Here is a 17,778-nt window from a genome sequence, read left to right as displayed (position 1 = left end):
GGAAGTGAGGGAGAAGCCTTTTTTCCCTATGCACATGTATGGATATGACATACAGATGTCCAGATACCATTGGCCCAAGGAATGATCCCCACACTTGATTTCATAATTTTACTGAAAGTAAGGTGATTCTTTGGGAGAATTGGTAAAGTAAATACTTTCTGGTATAAATCAAAGACTGTCAGACTTCTGGAAAGTTGGGAAATATGGCCGGACATTAGACCGAATGTTCGGCGATATCAAAAACTCTGCCGGACTGAAAAACAATCCACCAGACCAAAAATTGACCAAAAAAAAAAAAAACCTCTTTAAACTACTAGTTTAACATGCAGTTTTACAAGCTAGGCATGAATCTTTGCCATTTATCATTTCATTTCGTACTTGTTTTTGCTTTCTGTACTTGCGGCAGGCGTGTATTTTCAATAAACTCTGGATTCTGCAGCAGTATTTTTTTTAAAGACGCCTTTTTGTCTGAGATGTTGTGGTTCTCTGGACACAATTAATGCGGGTCAGTTAGACTGCATCTGGGTAAAAAAAAATGGCAGACCACGTCAAAATTTTGCGGTCATGTCCGACAGACCGACGACTTTCCAGAAGTCTGCTGTTTGTCATAAATAATGATTGGTATCGTTTTGAGTTTGAAAGGTAGTATAAATGTTTACAAAAATCTGTAAACATGGGAGCTGTACACTGTATACAACGGCTGTGTCAGAAATCTCTACCACTTGGATCAAGGGACCCCATGAGTATGTTAAGTTACAAAAATAGGTAAAAATTAAATTGATATATTAAATAAAAACTACTAAAAAATACTTCCTTTCAATCATTATTCTTAAACATGCTTTAATAACAGAAAAGTTGGTGTATATGATGATTTTATATTTTAGGGAGACATGACCTGGTAAGATGTTTCCAATGTGGAATTGGTTTGAAGAACTGGTCAGCTCCAGATGAGCCCCTCTTTGAACATATAAAGCACTCACCAGATTGTCAATTTCTGAAGGATCTTCTTGGACAAGATTTACTCGATGCATATATAGTAAGCACAAAGAGATATTTTTGTTGGTTTTAACGTTGCACCGACACAATTATAGGTCATATGACGACTTTCCAGCTTTGATGGCTCGAACCCACATCGATGAGGGGCAAGTGATTCTAAGTCAGCGACCTAAACCACTTGGCCACGGAGGCCCCAAGCACAAAGAGAAAAGTATGAAGGAAAAAAAGTTTTGGTATTTACCTGTAGGTTGATACTTTGAGCACTTTCCTCAGCTTTGAAATTAAAGAATGTCTGGATATTAATCTTGCTTGTTTTAAATTAATGAATTATATGGTAACTTCTGCTTTTCTGGCAAAGGAAATATTTCAGACTGATTTTGAAATAATTTCGCACAAATGTTCCATATGTAACATGCTCCCAAGATTTTACAAATTATTCAGTTTCGTCAAAAAACAATGCCGCCAGGGAGGCATGGTCACTTTTCCTTATATGTATATAATGGAAGCTGTAAAAATTTATTTGAAGCTGCAGGCCTGACATTAAAATAATTTCAAACAAATAGTCCTTTTGTGATCCTTTACCAAGATTTTTCTAATTATTACAGTTCATCAAAATACGGGCCACCAGAGGGCATGGTCACTTTTCCCTACAGTTGAAACTTTAAAAAAAATTCTTATATGAATCTGTTGGCCCGATTTTAGAATAATTTCACACAAATGGTCCTTTTGTGACCATCTACCAAGATTGTTCAAATTCAATTTGTCAAAAAATAACCATGTCCACTAGAGGGTGTCGTCACTCTTCCTAACTTTAAAAAATAGCTGACCAAATTTAGAAAAATAATTTTACACAGATGTTCCTTAGGGGACCCTGTATGAAGATTGTTAAAGTTATTCTGATTTGTCAAAAAAACATGGCTGCAGGAGTGCTTAGTAATTTTTCCCTATACATTTTGTATTTATATTTTAGCAGTGTTTTTTTTGTCAAGCCCGCTTGTGGAAGCAAAGACATTGTCATCCAAATGGCTGTTCGATGTATGTGCATGTGTCAGTGCATGCGTGCGTGCATCCAGATTCGTTTTTTCGGACCATAACTTTGACATGCATGGAGCAATCTTGTTTATATTTGGCATGAATGTTAACCTCAGCGAGACAGACTGTCCTATGCAAACCTCAGGTCCCTATCTCAAAGTCCAATGTCACACTTGAGGTCAAAGTTCAAATTCAGTAATGACTGTTTCGAGCATCCCTTCTTTATGCATGGAGGGATTTTGATGTAACTCGGCGCAGTTGTTCAGCATCATGAGACAGAGTGTCATGCATAAGACCCAGGTCCCTAGGTCTAAGGTCAATGTCACAGATACAAGAATGACAACTTTGTCTGGAGCATTTCTTCTTCATGCATGGAGCGATTTTGATGTAACTTGGCACAAATGTTTACCACAATGAGACAGATAGTCATGCACAAGAACTAGGTCTAAGGTCAAGGTCACACTTAGAGGTTAAAGGTCAGATACAAGAATGACTTTGTCAGGATAATTTCTTTTTCATGCATAGAGGGATTTTGATGTAACTTGGCACAATTGTTCACCATCATGAGACGGAGTGTAATGCACAAGAACCTAGAATTACTTCCATTTGTTTTTACTATGAATAGCTTACTTATATTGTAACTTTTTTATTACTGGAAGTAGGGAAAAATCAAGACCACTTTTCTGTAGTGCAACATGCATGTTACATATTAAATTTTGCTGGCCCAATTTTAATTTTTTCCTGGAGTAACTATTAACACAGATAATAAAAACTGTTCTGTTTCATCAAAAAACATGGTTTTATTGAAGACGTCCATTTACCAGACCAATCTTGTTGTTTTTATATGCCCATTTGAAAACTGGAATGTATACGTTTTTGCCCGTTATGGCCTGGCAGACGGACAGAAAAAATGATGTCTGCTTAAAGGTCCAATACTAAGGAAAGTGAACATTGTAATTTCTTTTAAAAAGCATAGAAAGTATTTCATTTTATTGGAAAATGAAAGTTGGTATGTAGAAATTCGAAATAAATCGCAGTATATGTACAATTATTTTTCTGTGAAGTATGAAGAAAGTTAAAATGACCTGGGGGGTCATTCTGTCGATTCATTGAAATTTCAACATAATGCACATACATTTCTTTGAGTTCCAAAGACCTTCTGTAAATTTTGACCTGCCAATCTTCATTATTTAGTGTCTTGCAGAAGTCTATGCACTGGCTATGAAAAAAATTGCCAACTCACTTTCCCTTAGTAATGGACCTTTAATCATGTTAATAACTAGAATATTTTGTATCAGAACTAAAACTAAACTTATACAAAGTTTGTAGAGTTGTTGCCCTTGAATTAGTAAAAGTTGCAAAAATTAACAGTCTTTAATGAATGACTTCAACACTTCTTATCAAATTTCAGCAGACTTGGAAAGTTTATTGGCCAAGTTCAATAACCAGCAAGATAGTCTTAGTTGCAGTCTGGAGTTATGGCCCTTGAATTATTCAAAATTCAGAAATTGACAAGTACATGTACTCTGCTTAATGAGTAGAGTATCTTAAAAGTTGAAGATAATTTTACTGTAAAGGTGTAATTATGTCTCCCCCAGGAGACATATTGTTTTTGCCCTGTCCGTCCGTACGTCACACTTCATTTCCGAGCAATAACTGGAGAACCATTTGACCTAGAACCTTCAAACTTCATAGGGTTGTAGGGCTGCTGGAGTAGACGACCCCTATTGTTTTTGGGGTCACTCCGTCAAAGGTCAAGGTCACAGGGGCCTGAACATTGAAAACCATTTCCGATCAATAACTAGAGAACCACTTGACCCAGAATGTTGAAACTTCATAAGATGATTGGTCATAAAGAGAAGATGACCCCTATTGATTTTGGGGTCACTCCATCAAAGGTCAAGGTCATAGGGGCCTGAACATGGAAAACCATTTCCGATCAATAACTAGAGAACCACTTGACCCAGAATGTTGAAACTTCATAGGATGATTGTACATGCAAAGTAGATGACCCCTATCGATTTTGGGGTCACTCCATTAAAGGTCAAGGTCACAGGGGCCTGAACATTGAAAACCATTTCCGGTCAGTAACTTGAGAACCACTTGACCCAGAATGTTGAAACTTAATAGGATGATTGTTCATGCAGAGTAGATGACCCCTAACGATTTTGGGGTCACTCTGTGAAAGGTCATAGTCACAGGAGCCTGAACATTGAAAACCATTTCCGGTCAGTAACTTGAGAACCACTTGACCCAGAATGATGAAACTTCATAGGATGATTGGTCATGCAGAGTAGATGACCCCTAACGATTTTAGGGTCACTTTGTTAAAGGTCAAGGCCACAGGGGCCTGAACATGGAAAACCATTTCCAATCAGTAACATGAGAACCTCTCGACCCAGAATGTTGAAACTTCATAGGATGATTGTACATGCAGAGTAAATGACCCCTATTGTTTTTGGGGTCACTCCATTAAAGGTCAAGGTCACAGGGGCCTGAACATTGATAACCAGTTGCGATCAATAACTTCAGAACCACTTGACCCAGAATGTTGAAACTTCATAGGATGATTGAACATGCAGAGTAGATGACCCCTATTGATTTTGGGGTCAGTCTATTAAAGGTCAAGGTCACAGTGGCCTGTTCATGTTAAATCATTTTTTGGAAATAACTTGAGAACCACTTGACCTACAATGTTGAAACTTAATAGGATGATTGGACATGCAGAGTAGATGACCCCTATTTATTTTGAGGTCACTTGATCAAAGGTCAAGGTCACAGGAGCCTGAACAGTGACTTGAGAACCACTAGGCCAAGAGTGTTGAAATTTAGCGGGATGACTGGACATGCCAAGTAGATGATCCCTATTGCAGCCAACCATCAGTGTCTCTTTGACTTTCGCTCCTGACCCTTATTGACTTCTTGCCTATAGGACTTTGTACTGGGGGAGACATGCGCTTTTTTACAAAAGCATTTTCTAGTTTAGGGTGTATTTTGTGACAATTTGGCACTCACTTTGTTTTTATGTCTCTGGTGTTGAAGACCTGTTTTCCACTTCGAGCTGTCAGTCTGTCACACTAACATGAAGTGGACCTGTGCATATTTTTGGGACTTTTGTGTTGGGTTATTATTTTTTAGCTCACCCGAACAGGAAGTGCTCTGGGTGAACTATTGTGATCACTCAATGTGTTGCGTCAGTCCGTCCGTCATCTGTCTGTTCACACTTTTCTTTAAACAACATATCCTCTGAAACCATTTGGTGGAAGTTGATGAAACTTGGTCTGGATTTTCTTTTGGTGATCATCTTCCAAAGTTGTTCAAACAGTTCTGCTTGGTTGCACATTTTGGCCGCCAGAGCCAAAAATAGAAAAATCTTCAAACAACATCTCCTAAACCGGTGGCTGGATTTTTAAATAACTTCACTCAAATGTTCCTTATGTAACCCTCTCTCAAGTGATCCCATTTCATCAAAACGCATGACTGCCATGGGGCGTGGTCACCTTTCCTTATGTAAATACTGGAAACTGAAATCTGCTTGACTGTATGAAACTGCAGGCCCAGTTTTAATATAATTTCACACAAATGGTCCTCTTGCAAGATTGTTCAGACCATTCTTTTTTGTGCCCCCCATGAGTGGTGGAGGGCATATAGATTTGGTCTTGTCCATGCGTCCGTCCGAAGTTCGTGACGCGCCTAGCTCAAAAAGTATTTGATATAAATTGATGAAACCTTGCATGAATCTTAATCATGATGTGAACTTGTGCACCTATTATTTTTCATCTGGCTCCGCCCCCTATTTTTAGAGTTATGGCCCCTGAAATAGTCAAAAATGCACATTTTCACCTTGTGACACGCCTAGCTCAAAAAGTATTTGATATAGATTCATAAAACCTTGCATGAGTCTTAATCATGATGTGAACTTGCGCACCTCCTATTTTTCGTTTGGGTCCGCCCCCAATTTTTAGAGTTACGGCCCCTGAAATAGTCAAAAATGCACATTTTCACCTTGTGACACCCCTAGCTCAAAAAGTATTTGATACAGATTCATGAAACCATGCATGAGTCCTAATCATGATGTGAACTTGCGCACCTCCTATTTTTAATCCCCCGCCATGGGGGAGGGACTATAGGAATGGTCTGCGTCCGTCCTTCCGTCAGTAACAAAATCGTGTCCGGTCCATATCTCCTAAACCCCTTTAAGGATTTTCATGAAACTTGGGTCAAATGATCACCTCATCAAGACAATTTGCAGAACCCATGAGTCAGCCTTGTCGGTTCAAGGTCAAGGTCACAACTCAAGGTCAAAGGTTTGAGCCTGCCATTTAGTGTCCGCTCTATATCTCCTAAACCCCTTGAAGGAATTTTATAAAACTTGGGTCAAATGATCACCAGGGCTCCGGAAATTTTGAGAACTCAATCGGTCCGAAACGAAAATCACGACATCGGCGCTACCCCACCCACTGTATTACCAATATACCATATTTGTAAAACGTGAAAGAGTAAAGAAATAAGTATGTCATGTATTAAAAATGATTTACCGGTCACCATGCGTTACCATACAGTGTAAACAGTCATTCAGTGTTATATGTGATAGTTACTTTGTTTAAATTTCGATGTTTTTCCGAGAAAATACTTGCAGGGATAAAATTGCCCAGGCATGAGGGTGCGACCAACAATTTCCTGCTTGGCAGGTGATTGTGTATTGAGATATCAGACTGAAATTTATACTTTTTCTCCATTTTTACGGGACCGATTTTTTTCGTTTTTTCACTTCATGAATCGGTCTGAAAAGTCAAAAATCGGTCCAAAACCGACAAACCGGCAAATTTCCGGCACATTTTCACCTTGGGACGAGCCTAACTCAAAAAGTATGTCATATAAATTGATAAAACCTTGCATGAGTCTTTATCATGATATGAACTTGCGCACTTCCTATTTTTCGTCTAATCCTGCCCCCTATTTTCACAGTTATCGCCCCTGAAATAGCCAAAAATGCACATTTTCACCTTGTGACAGGCCTAGCTTAAAAAGTATTTGATATAGATTCATGAAACCTTGCATAGGTCTTAATCATGATATAAACTTGTGCACCTCATATTTTTCATTTGTGTCTGCCCCCTATTTTCAGAGTTATGGCCCCTGAAATAGTCAAAAATGCATATTTTCACCTTGAGTCACACCTAGCTCAAAAAGCATTTAATATAAATGGTTGAAAACTTGCTTTATCATGAAATAAACTTGCACATCTCTTATATTTTTGGCTGGCTCCACCCCCTATTTTTGAAGTTATGGCTCCTGAAATTGTAAAAAATGCACATTTTTACCTAATTATGTGCACAGCTCAAAAAGTATTTGATGTAAATTCATGAAACCATGCTTGAGTCTTTATCATGATGTGACCCTGCACACTTGACATTGTTCTTGAGAATCTTAGTGCTAATTACACTTTTGTGTCTTATCATTTGTTCTGGAGTTATGGTCCATTTTTAGCTCGACTATACAAAGTATAAGGAGAGCTATCCTACTTGCCCCGGCGTCGGCGTCTGCGTCTTTCCGCGTCCCCACCTTGGTTAAAGTTTTGGTGCACTTTCTCTTTTTTCAGCCTATCTCTGTAATTACTTGATGGATTTGATTCAAACTTGAAATACTTATTCCTCATCATCATCCACATCATCTGACATAAGGGCCATAACTCTGGCACCAATATTTCATGAATTATCCCCCCTTTTCATTTAGATTTTCAGGTTAAAGTTTTGATGCACTTTCACTCTATCTCTGTTATTACTGAATGAATTTGATTCAGACTTAAAATAGTTGTTCAACATCATCACCCACATCATATGACACAAGGTGCATAACTCTGGCACCATTTTTTCATGATTTTTTTCCCCTTTTTACTTAGAATTTTAGGTTAAAGTTTTGATGCACTTTCACTCTGTCTCTGTTATTACTGAATGAATTTGATTCAGACTTAAAATAGTTGTTCAACATCATCACCCACACCATATGATGCAAGGTGCATAACTCTGGCACCAATTTTTCATTAATTATTCCCCCTTTTTACTTAGAATTTTAGGTTAAAGTTTTGATGCACTTTCACTCTGTCTCTGTTATTACTGAATGGATTTGATTCAAACTTAAAATAGTTGTTCAACATCATCACCCACACTATATGACACAAGCTGCATAACTCTTGCACCAATATTTAATGAATTATGCCCCTTTTTGCTTAGGATATACTTATATAGTGTTTTGATACATTTTATCTTTACCTCTCTTATTACTTTAAGTTGATATTTTTGACATAGACTCAGGATATTGTGCAATATCTTCATCCACAATTGGAGTCATTAAACACTCCAGTGACAGCTCTAGTTTCCTCAGATGTGCCCAGTTTCACTATCCAGCATCGAAATAGTCGAGCACGCTGTCTCCTGTGAAAGCTCTTGTTAACTTTGAAATATTACACCTTAATGAGAACATTGTGTACTCAACTCATCCTACAGTCTCCATCCATTTGAAATGGAACATGGTATACTTCATCAACTTGAAGTGAACATGCTCAATTTATTACAACATTCATGTCCCCATTATTTATTCTGGAGTTTTGACCTTGATGTGGACTATTTATTGTTCTATCAAGTATTTTAAGGGGGTATTTGTCAAACAAAGAGGCAAAAAAAACCAGCAAAAACTGAATATGCTTCTCTTAAATTTCAGCAAAGTCTTACAGCCAGCAGACTGACTTGTACCACACACAATGCAGCTACAGCAATTGCAGGTATTATAAAAATCTATAAAGAAGAAAAAAAATGGGCAATAATTTTGCTACAAGTTGAGTTTCAATTTGAAATGTTAAAGCAGCATGCCTCTAGATCATTCGACAACAAAAAAATAATTTTTTTTGAAGATATCTTGAAATAAATGCTATATTTCTTAAGAAGGCTTTAAAACTTAATGACAAACTTTATGTTACGGAAACACTTGAGAATTTGCTGTTTTTAGCTCACCTGTCACAAAGTGACAAGGTGAGCTTTTGTGATTGCGCGGTGTCCGTCGTCCGTCCGTGCGTGCGTGCGTCTGTAAACTTTTGCTTGTGACCACTCTAGAGGTCACATTTTTCATGGGATCTTTATGAAAGTTGGTCAGAATGTTCACCTTGATGATATCTAGGTCAAGTTCGAAACTGGGTCACGTGCCATCAAAAACTAGGTCAGGTGTAAAAATAGAAAAACCTTGTGACCTCTCTAGAGGCCATAATTTTCAATGGATCTTCATGAAAATTGGTCAGAATGTTCACCTTGATGATATCTAGGTCAAGTTCGAAACTGGATCACGTGCGGTCAAAAACTAGGTCAGTAGGTCAAATAATAGAAAAACCTTGTGACCTCTCTAGAGGCCATATATTTAATGAAATCTTCATGAAAATTGGTCAGAATGTTCATCTTGATGATATCTAGGTCAAGTTCGAAACTGGGTCATGTGCCGTCAAAAACTAGGTCAGGAGGTCTAAAAATAGAAAAACCTTGTGACCTCTCTAGAGGCCATATATTTCACAAGATCTTCATGAAAATTGGTCAGAATGTTCACCTTGATGATATCTAGGTCAAGTTCGAAACTGGGTCACGTGCGTTCAAAAACTAGGTCAGTAGGTCTAAAAATAGAAAAACCTTGTGACCTTTCTAGAGGCCATATATTTCACAAGATCTTCATGAAAATTGGTCAGAACGTTCACCTTGATGATACCTAGGTCAGGTTCGAAACTGGGTCACGTGCCATCAAAAACTAGGTCAGTAGGTCAAATAATAGAAAAACCTTGTGACCTCTCTAAAGGCCATATTTTTTATGGGATCTGTATGAAAGTTGGTCTGAATGTTCATCTTGATGATATCTAGGCCAAGTTCAAACTGGGTCACGTGCGGTCAAAAACTAGGTCAGTAGGTCTAAAAATAAAAAAACCTTGTGATCTCTCTAGAGGCCATATATTTCATGAAATCTTCATGAAAATTGGTCAGAATGTTCACCTTGATGATATTTAAGTCAAGTTCGAAAGTGGGTCATGTGCGGTCAAAAACTAGGTCAGTAGGTCAAATAATAGAAAAACCTTGTGACCTCTCTAAAGGCCATATTTTTCAATGGATCTTCATGAAAGTTTTTGTTTGTTTTGGGTTTAACGCCGTTTTTCAACAGTATTTCAGTCATGTAACGGCGTGCAGTTAACCTAACCAGTGTTCCTGGGTTCTGTACCAGTACAAACCTGTTCTCCGCAAGTAACTGCCAACTTCCCCACATGAATTATCAGAGGTGGAGGACTAATGATTTCAGACACAATGTCGTTTATCAAATAGTCACGGAGAACATACGCCCCGCCCGAGGATCGAACTCGCGACCCCGCGATCCGTAGACCAACGCTCTTACCTACTGAGCTAAGCGGGCGGGCTTCATGAAAGTTGGTCTGAATGTTCATCTTGATGATATCTAGGTCAAGTTCAAAACAGGGTCATGTGCGGTCAAAAACTAGGTCAGTAGGTCTAAAAATAGAAAAAACCTTGTGACCTCTCTAGAGGCCATACTTGTGAATGGATCTCCATAAAAGTTGGTCTGAATGTTTATCTTGATGATATCTAGGTCAAGTTCGAAAGTGGGTCACGTGCCATCAAAAAGTAGATCAGTAGGTCAAATAATGAAAAAACGTTGTGACCTCTCTAGAGGCCATATTTTTCATGGGATCTGTATGAAAGTTGGTCTGAATGTTTATCTTGATGATATCTAGGTCAAGTTTGAAACTGGGTCAACTGCGATCAAAAACTAGGTCAGTAGGTCTTGAAATAGAAAAACCTTGTGACCTCTCTAGAGGCCATACCCTTGAATGGATCTTCATGAAAATTGGTCAGAATGTTCACCTTGATGATATCTAGGTCAAGTTTGAAACTGGGTCACGTGCCTTAAAAAACTAGGTCAATAGGTCAAATAGTAGAAAAACCTTGTGACCTCTCTAGAGACCATATTTTTCAATGGATCTTCATGAAAATTGGTCAGAATTTTTATCTTGATAATATCTAGGTCAAGTTCAAAACTGGGTCACATGAGCTCAAAAACTAGGTCACTATGTCAAATAATAGAAAAAACGACGTCATACTCAAAACTGGATCATGTGGGAAGAGGTGAGGGATTCAGGACCATCATAGTCCTCTTGTTACTACTTTTTACGATGAAAATTGAAAAGCGTTTGTCACTTCAGTTTGAAAGAAAGATTATATTTTAGCCAAATCTGGAGGCATGCTGCTTAAGGAGGTAGGTTACTTTCATATTTGTATGTGCGCATGTCCAACCGGAAGCTAACGTGACGATTTACGACGACGTTTACGACAAACTAAATGTGTTTGTATATTCATTCTTCCGAAAACAAATCATGAACCTGTCTTAGATCTAATGCTTTATGGTGTAATATTGCAGAAATAATGAATAAATTGCCGCAAAAATGCTTCAAAACAATGTTGCCTTAAAATGACGTCATTGATGTCATGACGTTACGTGTCAGTTACCGCGCAAAATTAATAGCTTTTGAAAGTACGTAATTCTGTGCATTTTTTTTATTATCCCCCGACGAAAGTCGGAGGGATATAGTTTTGGCGTTGTCCGTCCTTCCGTCCGTCTTTCCGTCCGTCCGTCCGGAGCCATATCTAGGAAATGGTTGGGAATATTTATTTAAAACTTCATATACATGTTCACCACAATGAGTTCTTGCGGCCCGTCAAGTTTCAGTCAGATTGCCCAAGTAACACCAGAGTTATGGCCCTTAGAAGTTTCTAGTGTTAACTATATAGGGTACTATAAATATGGCAATTTCTGCATCATAACTTTTGATATATTTGACCTAGAACTATGAAACTTAAACAGAATTAAGATCACTGTAATGTGGTTGTGTACACACAATTTCATTTGGATTTATTTGTAAATTAAGAGTTATTGCCCTTTAATTGTATAAAAATCCACATATTTGTACATAACAAACTTACCATTTTGTAGAATTTCATTAAATTTCTTTCATTCTTTTCCATGAACATTTATTGTAAACATGTGAAGTTGTGTACCCACACCTGGTCGCCCCCTTACCTTGATCACACACCTCCCCCCCTATCCCCCGACACCCCCCACCCCACCCCCCAAAAAAAAAAAAAAATTCATTCCTTATTTTAGATTTTTTTCAAACAAACTTCATATACATGTTCCCACTATGAGATTATGGGGCCCGTCAAGTTTCAGACAGATTGCCCAAGTAACACCAGGGTTATGGCCCTTAGACAGTTTCTAGTGTTAACTATATAGGGTACTATAGATCTATAGATATGCCAATTTCTGCATCATAACTTTGATATATTTGACCTAGAACTATGAAACTTTAAACAGAATTTAGAGCACTATAATGTGGTTGTGCACAGACAATTTTGTACGGATTTCTTTTTGTAACTCAGAGTTATTGCCCTTTAATTGTCTAAAATCCACATAATTGTACATAACAAACTTACCATTTGGCAGAATTTCATTAAATTTCTTTCATTCTTTTCTGTGAACTTTATTATAAACATGTGAAGTTGCGCACCCACACCTGGTCACCACTTTCCTTGGTCACACCCCCTCCAACCCCACGCCCCCCCCCCCCCCCCCCCCCCCCCCCCCCCCCAAATTTTTTTTATTTTTTTTTCATTTATTTTAGATTTTTTCAAACCTTCCAAGTTGTACTATTCCCCCACCTCACTTCTCCACCCAGTCATGCCCACCACTGATCATGCATCCTCGCCCGCCCCCCCCCCCCCCCCCCTCCCCCCACCCCCACCTCTCCCCCCCACCCCATCCCCCTCCCCCCCCCCCCCCCCCACCCCCCCCCCCCCTCCCTCCACTTCTACCTTTACCGTTATTTTTTTTTTTTTTTTCTTTTTTTTTTTTTTTCATTTTAATTTTCAAGCAATATTTATAATCAGCATGTGAATTTTGTTTCCTCTCCCGTTCTCCTGCACCCCCACCCCCTAAAAAAATAAATATATACATATATCTATATATAGATATATATATTTCCATCCTTTTTTTTTTTTTTTTAAATGTTCAAACCTTCAACATGTTAAGTTGTGACTGCACAAACCTTGCCCTCAGCCATGTTCAAGATATCTTACCTGTGTTCTCTTAAGGACATCTGATCTTTTAAGTTCAAATGTACATGTAAAACAGCAACACCTGGTGCCAAACCACTCAAAGACAATATTTCATTCCAGTTAAACTTCAAGCTCACATTTCAATTAACTGCATTTAATTTTAAAAGCTAAGCTTATTACAGTAAGCATATCCCATTCAAAATAAATTCTTTAGTCCGGATCAAAGTATCATACATTTATTGTGTACTCTTTAATTAAACATTTGTTTTCTGTTAAATTGATTTTGACTAATGAAATTATTTGCTTCTTATTAACATCCTTAACTTTTTGCCGGATATATCTTTTTGCCATTCCTCACCACAAACCCTTTCGGCGGGGGATACCAATTCATCGAATTTGCTTGTTTTAACTATTTTCAAATAACCATTATTTGCTGAAATATTTTAAGCTCACCTGAGCACGAAGCATCAAGGTGAGCTGTGTCCGTCGTCCTTTCGTCCGTTGTCAACAATTTGACTGCTAACACTCTACTAGAGGTCACAATTTTGACCTAATCTTAATGAAACTTGGTCGGAATGTTACCCTCAATAAAATCTTGGATGAGTTCGATATTGGATCATCTGGGGTCAAAAACTAGGTCAGCAGGTCAAATCAAAGGAAAAGCTTGTTAACACTCTAGAGGTCACAATTTTGGCCCAATCTTAATGAAACTTGGTCAGAATGTTACCCTCAATAAAATCTTGGACTATTTCCATATTGGGTCATCTAGGGTCAAAAACTAGGTCACCAGGTCAGATCAAAGGAAAAGCTTGTTAACACTCTAGAGGTCAAAATTTTGGCCTGATTTTAATGAAACTTGGTCAGAATGTTACCCTCAATAAAATCTTGGAAAAGTTCGATATTTGGTCATCTGGGATCAAAAAGTACATCACCAGGTCAAATCAAAGGAAAAGCTTGTTAACACTGTAAAGGTCACATTTATGACTATATCTTCATGAAACTTGTCAGAATGTTAATCTTGATGATCTCAAGTTCCAGTTTGAATCTGGGTCATGTAGGGTCAAAAACTAGGTCACCAGGTTAAATCAAAGGAAAAGCTAGTTAACACTCTAGAGGCCACATTTTTGACCCTATCTTAATGAAACTTGGTCAGAATGTTATTCTTGATGATCCATAGGTCAAGTTCAAATCTGGGTCAGGTGGGATCAAAAACTAGGTCACCAGATCAAATCAAAGGAAAAGCTTGTAAACACTATAGTGGCCACATTTATGACCATATCTTAATGAAACTTGGTCAGAATGTTAATCTTAATGATCTATAGGTCATGTTCAAATCTGGGTCAGGTGGGGTCAAAAAGTAGGTCACCGGGTCAAATCAAAGGAAAAGCTAGTTAACACTTTAGAGGCTACATTTATGACCATATCTTAATGAAACTTGGTCGGAATGTTGATCTTGGTGATCTTTAGGTCAATAGGTCAGGTGAGCGATACAGGGCCTTCATGGCCCTCTTGTTTATGAGTCTTTTGCTCTGAATAATAATCAGTATTTTGCTTCTTTTATGTAGTTATATTGAAATGTTATGCGGAATGTAAGAAAATGGATGATGATAAGCAATGTTATTTGGAATATAGTTGGGTGAAAGGTTACTTGTTACGGCCATATTCAAATAAAAAATCTAGCAGTTTGATTTGTAATACCTATTTTTCAGGTTCCGTTGATAATTTGTTACTTATGTACTAAAACTAAGATCTAAAATTGTTCAGATTTCAGTAGAAAATTGTGGTTTCTTGAATTGAATTGATGTTACCATGGAAACGAAGCCCATGACCTATGTATCTAAATGTAAAATTTAAAAGCGTTGACACTGGTCTATTTAAGAAACACAGCTTCGGCTTTTTATTTTCATTTCAACAATATCCATGAGAATAATAGCAGAATGCTGAACAATTTTTCCATAAAAAATTCTAGACGAGGGGTTCTGCTGTAAGTATTCTAAGCTGTGAAATTTGTTTGAATAAATGCAGATAACACGAAAAAATAACTTACATTAGAAATAATATGTTTTAAGGCTACATCAACTAGAAAGATAATCTTATTCAATACTTTTTATAAGAAATTACGACAAAAAGCAAGTTATAAGCTATTTTAAACATCTCTGTTGCCATGGTTACTTTAAACTTTAAGAAAAATAGGGTACCCTGTAAAGTGCTTGGTATTTTGCTAATAATATCACCCAAATATTTCATGTTGGTCATTAACAGAATGGCACTGAAGCAGTCGAAAACCACTATTTTATACATAGTTGTTTAAAAATGAGAGAAAATGCGTTACCATGGAAACAAGAGCCCCGCAACATATACATTTTAAGCTTATATTGGAAAGCTAACGTGCATATAAGTAAAATTATCAATTATGCAGACTTCTACAGATATCAATGAAACTAAAATACACTGAAAAGTGTTAAATATCCATATTTTCCTTCAATACCTTTGGAGGGTCATGTTCTTCAAACCTGGATAAAAATTGAGCTTGAAGGGACAGAGACAAACGAAATTGAGATTGTAACTTTTAAAACTTCATATTGCATGAAATACAAAAAAATGCTGCGGTTCAACTAATTTGAATTTACCCTTGTAACAAGGTAACCTACCTCCTTAAATTTGATATCTAGAACAGAAAACTTCGAAATTGCTCCTCATTACAATGTTATGCATGTTCATTTTTTTGAAACTGAACAGAACTTTTTATGAATGAGAATGTGATCTTGTAGCCATTCTATTTAATTTCATCAGGTGCTCTGCAGGCACTCATTACATGTGTAGGGATAGTATTTTATTTGCATTCTAGAGGATGCCCATACTATCACTAGAGAGAGATTATCTGTTGCTATATATTTAGCTCACTGGAGCACGAAGCTAATACTGCAAATATGTAAAAATTTTGTACTATCTTTGAAAATGAAGCTTTGAAATGATTAACATATTTTTTTGCTTAAATCTTATATATTTAGGAAACCTGGGTCCTAGATTTGGAAGAATAAGAAACCCAGAGTACTCTGAGCCTGAAGCCAGATTACGTTCCTTTGACAAATGGCCTGCATCCTCATTACAGAGACCTCAGGCTTTGGTTGATGCTGGACTTTTCTATACAGGTAATTCGCAGTATGTGTGTAAAAAGACCTACATGGTCGTCATGTGTTTATATTGCATGCTTCCTGCTCAAGCAGGTTCTTCATATTCTTTTCTGTAATTAACCATGAATAAACAAGTTTCAGTGACTATAATATAGCTTCAGGTATGCAATTTTTCCTCTTTTCAGCTGATTTCTCCTTTTTGAGCAAAAACATTTTTAAAAAAGTTGTTATTTGGCAAGACAAGTGCAAAAATTGTAATATTGTTGAAAGGTATTATCTTATTTCCTCGTGTTTGTCAGTGGGCAATCACATCCCTGAGTTTGTGGTCAGTTTGTCTTGTCTGCCGGTCCCAATACCTTTTCCATGCATCTAGATTTTCTGCTCGTCAGGTGAATATTATTCAAATAAATCATTATGTATCAGAGGTTTTTGCTGCTGCCTCACAAACGTCTTTCATGTAAGCAAGCTTCTCTTTAACATACTGGGCCAAATACTTCCAACCTTCACATGTCATCCACATCATGCGATGAATCACAGCACAAGTTATATAACTCTAGCTTTTATTAGTCCCCTACTGGTTGAAAACCAGTTTCGGGGACTATAGAAATGCACTTTTTCGTCCATCATTCTGTCATTCCGTCCGTCCATCTGTCCGTCCGCAATTTCGTGTCCGGTCCATATCCGTGACTCAGTCATTCATGAAGGGATTTCAATATTACTTGGCATAAATGTTCCCCATGATGAGATGACCCCTGGCTCAAAGGTCAAGGTCACAATTGGAGGTCAAATGTAAATGGGGCTTTTTTCCTGTCCGGTCCATAACTCTGCCATCCATGAAGGGATTTTAATATTACTTGGCACAAATATACCTTATAATAAGACAATGTGTCATGCACAGCTTTCAGACCCCTAGCACAAAGGTCAAGGTCATACTTGGCAGTTAAATGTTTACATGGCATGAACAGGGTCTGTTTCGTGTCCGGTCCATAACTCTGTCATTCATGGAGGGATTTTGATATTACTTAGCACAAATATTCCCCATGATGAGACGACGTGCCATGCACAAAACCCGGACCCCTGTCTCAAAGGTCAAGGTTACAATTGGAGGTCAAAGGTCAACAGGGTTTTTTCCCGATGCGGTCATCCAACGAGGGATTACAATATTACTTGGCATAAATGTTCCCCATAATGAGTTGACATGTCATGTGCAACACCCAGAACCCTAGCTTAAAGGTCAAGGTCACACTTGGAGAACAAAGGTCAATTGGAATTTTTTCATGTCCAGTCTATAACTTTGTCATGCAAAACAGGATTTAAATATCAGTTGACACAAATACTCCACTGGATGAGATAATGTGTCATGCGCAAAACGCGGGCCAATACATGAAAGGTCAAGGTCACACTTGTAAGACAAAGGCCAAAAGGGCTTTTTTTCCTGTCCAGTCTGTAACTAGGGCTGTCATTCA

At 37.7% G+C, this 17,778-nt stretch overlaps 1 protein-coding gene across 1 annotated transcript in view; it reads left to right on the top strand.

Annotated features, from left to right (window-relative positions):
* The window catches only part of LOC123538257 (uncharacterized), a 91,579-nt gene that overhangs the window by 46,448 nt on the left and 27,353 nt on the right, over positions 1-17,778 (top strand). The window contains exons 3-5 of the mRNA XM_053530224.1: positions 885-1,036; positions 8,749-8,809; positions 16,190-16,330. Of these exons, the coding sequence (XP_053386199.1) occupies positions 885-1,036; positions 8,749-8,809; positions 16,190-16,330 (354 nt within the window). The remainder of the gene's footprint in view (positions 1-884; positions 1,037-8,748; positions 8,810-16,189; positions 16,331-17,778) is intronic.

The sequence above is a fragment of the Mercenaria mercenaria genome, chromosome 18, assembly GCF_021730395.1.
Source record: "Mercenaria mercenaria strain notata chromosome 18, MADL_Memer_1, whole genome shotgun sequence".
NCBI lineage: Eukaryota > Metazoa > Mollusca > Bivalvia > Venerida > Veneridae > Mercenaria > Mercenaria mercenaria.
This window is presented reverse-complemented; position numbering and strand designations above follow the sequence as displayed.